This window comes from Achroia grisella, unplaced genomic scaffold (assembly GCF_030625045.1).
Source record: "Achroia grisella isolate CSIRO2021 unplaced genomic scaffold, CSIRO_AGI_Agris_v1 utg660, whole genome shotgun sequence".
Lineage (NCBI taxonomy): Eukaryota > Metazoa > Arthropoda > Insecta > Lepidoptera > Pyralidae > Achroia > Achroia grisella.
Genome location: NW_026712984.1, coordinates 8,724,534 through 8,735,433, shown reverse-complemented (window position 1 = coordinate 8,735,433; position 10,900 = coordinate 8,724,534). Strand labels below are relative to the sequence as shown.

Here is a 10,900-nt window from a genome sequence, read left to right as displayed (position 1 = left end):
AAAATTCAAAAAACAAAATTTTAAGTTACAGATACATTACCTTAATTTCAGAATTAAGTACCTCAAATCAAATCAAAATATCTTTATTCGCGTAGGTCTATTACAGACTCTTATGATATGTCAAATCTACCGTCAGTTCGAAATGATTTCGAGATGAGAAGAACTGACAAGAAACTCAGCTCGTATTCTTTTCAAATAAATGTTGTACATGTTTACAATAATACAGATTCATTTTTAATGTAAACAAATAAATTAATTGTTTCAATGTACCATGGAAATCATCGTGATAAATTCCTTGTGAATTTGTCACGATGCTCTAACTGACCTGACCTCATCATCCTCCATTGGTGCCCCGTCAGTGTAAACCGTTAGAAGCTTCAGTGGTCAATTTTTAGTTTTTAAACTTCTTTTTATAATTGTTACTCAACTATACTCTATAAATGATAAATTATGATAGACTCGTGTTTTTTTAAATATTAGAATCTGTGATTAGAATCACTTATATATTATTATTTTACAACAGTCTTATATCCATGTTAAAATTATAAATGTGTCTTTGTATTACACTTCCGTGAAATGACTGCACGGATAGCAATGGTATTACGAGGACGGTTTTTTTTTTTTGTGGATGATAATGGAATGGTGCACCCGCCTGCGCTAACGGTTTACGCTGGCGGGGCACCAGTGGAGGATGATAAGACGAGCATGGGGTCAGGTCAGTTAGCCCATCGTGACAAATTCACCAGGAATTTGACACGATGGTTACCAGGGGGAACCGCGTGGAGGTCGACCTGACACGGTACATTGCTAGCAATGGGGTTATCAATCCACATTACTAACAATACCCTTCCCCCCCCCCTACGAGGACGGTTACAAACTAAACTATCTTTTATCTTTAAAAAACAGATATTCTATTGCGATATTATCTTGGGAGGAGGAAAAACAATTACTATGGTCTGTACGCGTATAAATACATTGTTTACAAAATAGCTACTTATGTACTATCAACAGCTGTCTTCTTCATTATGAAGCCCCTTATCAATTCTTATAGCAAACTCGCTGGGCTCTCACTGTTTGCTCTGAACTATGAACAGACCTACATACTATTAGGGTTGCCAACCATACTTTATATTAACGTATCCTACTTTATTTTTGGTTTAATTATACTTTATAATCTACTAGTTACTCGCACCGACTTCGCACGGGCGTACATGTACGATATATATAAACCTTCCTCTTGAATCACTCTATCTATTAAAAACCGCTTCAAAATCCGGTGCGTAGTTTTAAAGACTTAAGCATACATAGGGACCGACAGACAGCGACAGCGACTTTGTTTTATACTATGTAATGATACATATAACAAAAATTGGAGAGTTTATTTGTAATATTGAAATAACCGTTTTTTACTACATGCATAATAATATAAATACGGTACATACCTACACACAAAATAATTTTTTTTACAGTTTTTCTCTGTCTGTTTGTTCCGGCTAATCTTTGAAATGGCTGGACCGATTTTGACGAGACTTTTATTGGCAGGTAACTGATGTAATGAGGAGTAACTTAGGCTACCTTTATTTTAGAAAAAAATCTTTCATTTTAGAAAAATAAAGTTAAAGTCCACGCGGAGTACTGCTAGTTTTACATAAAGTATGCAAAAATACTTTATTTTCAACCTTTACTGTGATGCGTAAAACAAAATACTCATTATGGGTACTTAACGATTTGTAATCACTGAACGTAATGTTAAGACGTCAATTGTGAGTTGTTTTAGCACAGCTCTAGTGTTAAACACATACAAACATACGTTTAAAATGAAAAAAAAAAACTTCATTTTCCTATCCAAACCAGTTTATATGTTGTTTTAGTTAAAAAAAAACTGGCAACCCTATATACATTCCACCCCCAGTCCCGGGCCGCCCCTCTGGCAGACCGCGTTGAGCGCGCGCCGTGAACGCTCGTTACATCCTCGTTTCTACAATGAAATTCAGCTACTGAACAAAAACACTGTGATTCGTTTAAAAATGTGGAAGTATAATGTTATATTTGTGATGTTCCTGGCCATCTCCCTCGTTGTTGGTAAGTCGTAATGTTGTATTGCATTAGTTAATATTATTTCGAGTTTCATTCGTAATATGCGTCGAGTAACATGTTAAACAAAGAGTGGTTATTAGATAATAAAATGAATGAAATAAACGCTGTATAAATTAATAATTTCAAATACAAATCAGGGAGATCAATATGCGTACATTAAAATATGATTTTTATGGATAATCTGTACATATAAATAAAATTGGTGTGTCTGTTTGTAATATTGAAATAACCGTTTTTAACTACATGCATGTGAATATAAAAACGGTACATACACCAAAATGACATTTTTTATTTGTACAATTTTTGTCTGTGTCCTGTCTGTTTGTTCCGGCTACTCCCTGAAATGGCTGGACCGATTTTGAGGGGACTTTCGTTGGCAGGTAGCAGATGTAATAAGGAGTAACTTAGCTACTTTTATTTTAGAAAGATAAAGTTAGATTCCACGCGGACGAAGTCGCTGGTACAGCTATAATATAATAAATTTAATATTCAGTAAGTGATATATAATAAGATCGCTTAATATTCAATACGTCTTCCGGGCTGAGATGATGATGATGAAGTGATATAAATGCCCTATATAATTTAATAATTTTAAATATATATCAGGGAAATCAATATGGGTATATTCAAATATGATTTTTTATGAATAATTTTTAATAAACTATCGGTATTGTATTCGTTACCAACATTAATACGTGAAGATAAAACGTTGTAGCCCTTTTTACGAAAATTACGCTGACTGAGGAGTATGTAATTCTGCACACTTATCTATACATATAAATAAAATTGGAGTGTCTGTTTGTAATATTGAAAAAACCGTTTTTTTACTACATGCATATGAATGTAAATACGGTACATATACCAAAATAACATTTTGTATTTGTTACTAGCTGTACTTGCAACTGCGTCCGTGTGGAATTTAACTTTATTTTTCTAAAATAAAAGTAGCCTAAGTTACTCCCTATTACCTGCCAAAAAGTCCCGTCAATATCGGTCCAGCCATTTAAGAGACTAACCGGAACAAACAGACAGACAAAAATTGTAAAAAATGTTATTCTGGATGCATATGAAGGCATGTAGTAAAAAGCGGTTATTTCAATATTACAAACAGACACTCCTATTTTATATATATTGAGAAATCTATTTTAATATTGAATTGAAGAAAATTAAATGTAGTTTCGTAACAATATTGCGTCACAGTTAACAACTCTGATTGGATTATTTCCGTCAAAGATTCCATTTCTCTGTTTCCAAATAACTTCTTTGTAATCTTGAGTTACTGTTTTCAAATGTAACTGACAGTTAATCCCCGAGGTGGTTCTTCAGTTATATTAAACTAAATGTTATATGCCTATTTTCCTTTGATTACGCATATATATATACTAGCTATTCCCGCGACTTCGTCCGCGTGGAATTTAACTTTATTTTTCTAAAATAAAAGATTATTTCTAAAACAAAAGTAGCCTAAGTTACTCCTTATTACATCAGTTACCTGCCAATAAAAGTCCCGTCAAAATCGGCCCAGCCATTTCAGAGATTAGCTGGAACAAACAGACAGACAAACAAAAATTGTAAAAAATGTAATTTTGGCGTATGTACCGTATTTATTATATACTAGCTTTTGCCCGCGGCTTGGCTCGCGTTAATTTATCCCCTTAGGGGTGGAATTTATCAAAATCCTTTCTTATGGGATGCCTACGTTATAGTAGCTTTATGCATGCAAAGTCTCAGCCCGATCGGTTTAAAATTGACAAATTTTCATGCAAACTTTCATCCCCTATTTTATCCCCTTGGGGGTAGAATTTATCAAAATCCTTTCTTAGCGGATGCCTACGTCATATTATCTACCTGCATGCCAAATTTCGACCACTACGTCAGTCACCTTTGAGTTATATATCTTTATATTCATATGCATGTAGTAAAAACCCGTTATTTCAATATTACAAACAGACACTCCAACTTTATTTATACGTATAGATATAGGTATGCGAGTTCTCCAAGTATATATTACATTACCAAATACAATTTCCACAACATCAGTACTTTGTCGTAGAGTTTAATATACAGTTGCCAACCGTCCTGTTTTCCCAGGACATGTCCTAGTTCTTGACGTGTCCCGGGAAGTCCTGAATAGATATTTGTCATCGTCCTGGGTTTTTAAAATACGCGCGCCTCTTAATTACTGGTGGTCAACAGTACAATTTTATCAAATACTGTTTATTAAGAACCTGATTATATTAATTACTTGAATTTACTACACATTAATATAACTATTGCAACACTATTACTGCGTTCTGTTATTAGAATAGAATAGAATAGAAAATCATTTATTCGAATAAACTTACATTGTAGCACTTTTGAATTGTCATCACATTTTTTTTATCTACCGCTCATTCGGAAAGCTCTCATCATAAGAAGAACGAGCAAGAAACTTGCGTGATGCTCTTTTAAATAATCCTTGTAAGTTTACATTTACAAGTCGAAACGTGTGAATACAAACTACCAACCAGCACTAATTCATTAGGGTCAAATATAAATCATAAAATTGGAGTGTCTGTTTGTAATATTGAAATAACCGTTTTTTACTACATGCATATGAATATAAATACGGTACATACACCAAAATAACATTTGTTTACAATTTTTGTCTGTCTGTCTGTTTGTTCCGGTTAATCTCTAAAATGGCTGGACCGATTTTGACGGGACTTTTTTATTACTTAGCTGATGTAATAAGGAGTAACTTAGGCTACTTATATTTTAGAAAAATTCGCTAATTAACTATTTAACTTTTTTTTTATACTATGATGGTGGCAATTTAGCATACGGCCTATCTGATGGTAAATGGTTACCGTAGCCCATGAACGCCTGAAACACCAGGGCGACTTTTATTTTAGAAAAATAAAGTTGAATAGCTAGTATACAATAAGATTAAATCAGTCGTAGTGATAAGAGCAGACCAGTCCCTACAAGCAGCACTCGTTCAGTGCAGTTTCAAACTGGATAGTCCTAGTTTTTCTGAACTTTCAATCCTAGTTTCTTAAATTTGCTCTTGGCAACCCTAATTTAATCAAATGAACTTGAATCCCGTCTCAGAAACTCAGCGAAACATCCGTTTGTGCCGCTTCTAAACAAATTATTCGATTCATATTTGTCTTTGAAACTAACGTGAAGGCTAATCGGGAGTAATGAATAGAATAGAATAGAATAGAAAATCATTTATTCAAATAAACTTACATTGAAGCACTTTTGAATAGTCATAACATTTTTTTTTTAACCTACCGCTCATTCGGAATGCTGTCTCATCACAAGAAGAACAAGCAAGAAACTTGTGTGTTGCTCTTTTAAATAATTTATTCTTACTTACAATTTAAGTTTAAGTGTGTGAATACAAACCACCGATTAGCACTAATTCAATGAAATAATAAAATAGAAAAAAAACATTATATAATAAGTCATTGTGATTAGAGCAGACCAGTCCACACAAGCAGCACCCGTTCACGAGTATGACGGATGAGCCAGCCACCACTGCGCTCGACCATATTTTAGGGAGCCCAATGACCCGGCCCACCACGCCGCCACAAGTCTGGACATTTTAGTGAGCATGACTACTCAAAACACCAGACCACGTCATAGCTACTCGCCATCTGATACTACTTGCCATCTGATGTTTGAAGAAGACTTTAGAATGAAGACTTCATTATATATTGATTTTGTATGAGAGACGTGGCTAGCATGACTTCACGTAAAATAGAGGCTTCGAAGCTGATTCGAAAATGAAATGAAATGAAACGAAACGAAACGAAAAGAAATGAAATTTAATGAAATTTATTTGCGTACTAGCTGTTCCCGCGACTTCGTCCGCGTGGAATTTAACTTTATTTTACTATAATAAAAGTAGTTGTGATGAGACAGCTTTCCGAATGAGCGGTAGATAAAAAGAAATTGTTATGACTATTCAAAAGTGCTTATATTAATTTTTTTTTGAATAAATGATTTTCTATTCTATTCTATTTCTATTGCTCACGAGTGTAATATATGTGGATAGTTCACACAGTTATATATCTGTTGGTTAATTTAAGAGCCATGCTCTTGTCGGAGGAGCTCCCACTATCTTCCACGATCTTCTATCACTCTTTTTAGCTGTTGATACGACACTCCAACTTTTTCTTTAACTTACTTGATATAGCTGTGTCTTTGTCTTCCCCTTCCTCTCTTTCCATCTATTTTTCCTTTAATAATCTATACATAAAAATAAAATTGGAGTGTCTGTTTGTAATATTGAAATAACCGTTTTTTACTATATGCATATGTATATAAATACGGTACATACACCAAAATGTCACTATTTACAATTTTTATTTGTCTGTCTGTTTGTTCCGGCTAATATCTGAAATGGCTGGACCGATTTTGACTGGACTTTTTTGGCAATTAGCTGATGTAATAAGGAGTAACTTAGGCTACTTTTATTTTAGAAAAATAAAGTTAAATTCCACGCAGACGAAGTCGCGTGTACAGCTAGTTACCAAATATAATTAAATAACTTATCTTTATTAGAAACTGCTTAAAACCAAGTGACGACATGAAACCGAAATTAAAAGGAAAAATTCACTTCGTCGGAGTCTTTTGTAAGAAAAAAAAACCAAACAGTTTTATAACTCTCTCGCCTTGATTTACATGAAAAACTCATTCATTTCAACTTCCGAGTGGACATTAAAAGCTTAAGGCGGTACAGTCAGCTGGATAGTAGTCTGTCCGTCAACATAATTTATTCCGCCGCCGAGTGTACTTAGGTTAATTTAAATAAGAAAATACGGGCCTGGTTCGGTTAATGTTACGGATTTAGGAGTTAACAATTTAGGGGAAATAATTTATAACTACCGCCACGCGCTCTTAGACACGAAAAAAGTTATACGCAAAATGATTTTCGTTCATTTCAACAGATTTGAGTAAAGAGGAGCTCCTATTACTAACTAGCTGTAAACGCGACTTCGTCCTTGTGGAATTTTCCTAAAATAAAAGTAGGTTAAGTTACTCCTTATTACATCAGCTACCTGCCAAAAAAAGTCTTGTCAAAATCGGCCTAGCCATTTCAGATTAGCCGGAACAAACAGACAGACGGATAAAAATTGTAAAAATGTTATTTTGGTGCATGTACCGTATTTAGATTCATATGCATGTAGTAAAAAACGGTTATTTCAATATTACAAACAGACACTCCAATTTTATTTATATGTATAGATGTATAGATAAATGATATTCTATTCTATTCTATTCTATTCTCTAAGGCTGTATGAGTAATACATCCAGAGCCGTTATTGAGTTTCAGCGTATTGTTTGTGAACACAACAATCAAGAACTGAGTTATCACTCGATGGTTTATACATCAAACCTTCACAAATCTTCAGCAAGGTCACGGGAAGCCTCCATTGTACCTGAACATAATAGCTTGGAAGCTCCATAGGGATGAGATGCTACAACAATATATTTTTAACATTTATCGATATCGAATTATAATTAAATATATGCGTAACTTCGACTGCAGTTTTAGCCAAACTGAAGAGGAAACGCCAGTACACATCCTATGTGGTTGTAGCCCACTCATGCATAAACGAAATATCTCCTTTGGAAAGTTTACACTCTATCCTGAGGAGATAAAAACCATCGCTCCTAAGAATATCCTTCAATTCTTGTCCCTAACGGGTCTATGTAGCGAACTTTGAAAAGGGCGAGCACAATAGATCTATGTAGGTCGCAGTGCTACAGGTCTTAACATCTGACAATACCCAACCCCCCAATAAAAAAAACTTCGTCTGTAACACAATTACTGGCCATTTATCATTATACTAGCTACTCGCCCCGGCTTCGCACGGGTGTACATGTATAATACATGATATAAAACTTCCTCTTGAATCACTCTATCTATTTAAAAAAATCGCTTCAAAATCCGTTGCCAAGTTTCAAAGATTTAAGCATACAATAGGGACGGACAGACAGCAACAACGACTTTGTTTTATACTATGTAATTTTAGCCTACATACTATTCTGATGTATGAGCTATATTATTGCAAAGTTTCATTAAAGTCCGTTCAGTAGATTTTGTTTGAAATAGTAACAAACATTCATCCATCTATCCAACCATAGCTTTACATCCGATGGTCGCGAGTTCGATTCCTCGAACGGCACACATATGTATTCGTGAGTATGATTTTTTGTATCGGTCTGGGTGTTTTCTATGTATAATATGTATGTATTTACGAAAAAAATATCTATGTATATGTATCAGTTGTCTAGTACCCATAACACAAGCTGCAGCTATCTTAACTTGGGTCTAGATGACGCTGTGTGAATTGTCCTGAGATTATTATTACTATTATTATTCTCACTATCGTCTCACTCTCTCAGCTTTTGCTGGTTTTTTTTCACACTTACGGGCTGAAACCGAGTAAGTGCAGTGTGTGTGTGTGTATTATTATTATTTTTTCTTTATATATTATTATATATCTCCCTTTGTTGGGGTAATAGACTTATCATTGCGGGTAACAATCACCAAACAATGACAGTATAAATGATGAATGATGAGGATGGAGAATTATTAAGTGGAAGACAAAATTTTGCGGTCTATTCTACAAGTATTACAGCTTTTTGGAGAAGTATGAAAGTAATAGTCCAAGAGCCCACGACGGCCAGACATATGTCTTATTAGTAAACGTGAAAGTTCTTGTATGTGTGTCCCAGTGTCTGGCAATGAGCAGAGCAAGTTATAATACTGTTACGAGCAATATGTGAAAAAATGGAGTATCTTAAAATAACGAATTTGATATGAAATTGTACACACCGTTGTTACCCAATATACGGTGTCATTGAGCCTGGTAGGATGACAGAACCTACAAAACTGTCTGGCAATTTAAGAAACACAGTCTAATAGTTCTCTCAATAATATATATAAATTTCAGCTTTATTAAAATAACGTAAGTTTATTTATAAAATAATATAGTTTAGGGGGTCCGGCGGGGGGTTGCAACCACACTAAGTGTCTGGCAATGGACAGCGCAAGTTATAATAATGCTACGAACAATATATGAAAAAATGGAGTTTCTTAAAATAACGAATTTGATATGAAATTTTTTACACTTTTGTTACCTGCCAAAGGAACCACGATCCAGGTTTCATGTTTGGGGATCGTTCTCACCTGTGTTGGGGACACACATACAAGAATTTTCACGTTTACTAAAATGACGTATGTCTGGCAGTCATGGGCTCTTGGGTTATAAGTGGGTCAAGTTGTAATATCTTGAAGCTGGTGTGTAGGGATGCTGGGATGACACCTGTGGACAAGATAATAATTGGTAGAGTTTTCACTGTTTCTACCTGACATTGTATTTTTAGTTCTTTTGCCAGATCATTATATTTAGCAATTTTTTCTGTATGTGTTTGTAAAAGATTATATGTGTTTGGTATTGCAATATCTATAATATAAACTATTTTATTTTTCTTCTCATGTAGTGTTATATCTGGTCTGTTGTGATGTACAGTTTTGTCTGTTATTATAGTCCTGTCCCAATACACCCTGTACCCGGGAGAGTCGAGTACTGTCTGCGGGGTGTATTTATACGAGGCTATTTTTTCGGTGATTAATGGATATTTAGTGGCTAAATCTTGATGTACTTGATACAATCTTTCATCTCCTCTTTCAACCCCTTACAACCCTTTTTTCGCTTCACCCTAGTTTCGCTTCCTATGTCCTTTCTCAGGATCTAGACTATTTGTACCAAATTTTATTTATATAGGTTCAGTAGTTTTGACGTGAAAGTGAAACAGATAGACAGAGTTACTTTTGCATTTATAATATTAGTAACGATAACAAAATATATACATAAAAGTTTCGTATATTTGTCAGTTAGTTTTTTCGATGGCAAATTCTACAAACACACAAGTAAAACCACAAAGTGGAGGCTATAATATTGTGAATTATTGAACCGTACACAGTCGGCCGGGGTTCATTATTATTATTATTATTCTTTTTTCCTTTTTTTTCTCTTCTTTTATGGATTTAAAAGAAGGTAATACTCACCTACACGGGCCTTAGCCAAGTGTGAGAGAGGTTGTGCTGGGTGAAGATATGTTTTGGATGGTGTTTTGGGTACAATACCCGTAGAAGAAAGTACAATAGGTACAGTATGTACAGTATCAGCTCGCCGTTGTGTTCTTACCTCTATTGCAAGATCCTGATATTTTGAGACTTTATCTGAAATGGTAGATTGTATGTTGTGTGTGTTAGGTACAGCTATATCTATAAGATATACTGTGTTAGAGTTTTTGTCATGTAATGTGATATCTGGCCTATTGAAGTGTACTGTCTTGTCTGTGAGAATGGTCCTATCCCAGTATAGTTATTATTATTATTATTATTATTATTATTATTATTATAGCTCGATAGAATTTAATCGATATGTATTCATCCCATCACTATTTACATTCTATACACAATTTTCTTCTTTTGTTGCCGCGTCGGGATAAAACGACGTTTTGTGTCTCAAAGTAGGTATATATTTGTCCATGTTGAGATGAATGAATTACTCAGTTCAGTCGGTTACAAATAGAGTTGGTAGATTTTTTTTCAGCCTATAACGGGCAAACAACTAAATAGACTCAAAAATATACGAGAATTTATTTTTTTATCCGGCACATATAAAAAATAAATTATATGTAGTGACCGGAAGACGCAGAGTGGGCTGTCCAAACCACTGGACGGATCGGGCTGAAATTTGGCATGCAGGTAGATGTTATGACGTAGACATCCGCT

At 34.5% G+C, this 10,900-nt stretch overlaps 1 protein-coding gene across 1 annotated transcript in view; it reads left to right on the top strand.

Annotated features, from left to right (window-relative positions):
- Positions 1-1,951: 1,951 nt before the first annotated feature.
- LOC131849621 (uncharacterized) overlaps positions 1,952-10,900 on the top strand; it is a 121,232-nt gene continuing 112,283 nt past the window's right edge. The window contains exon 1 of the mRNA XM_059199730.1: positions 1,952-2,082. Within this exon, the coding sequence (XP_059055713.1) occupies positions 2,028-2,082 (55 nt within the window). The 5' untranslated portion in view covers positions 1,952-2,027. The remainder of the gene's footprint in view (positions 2,083-10,900) is intronic.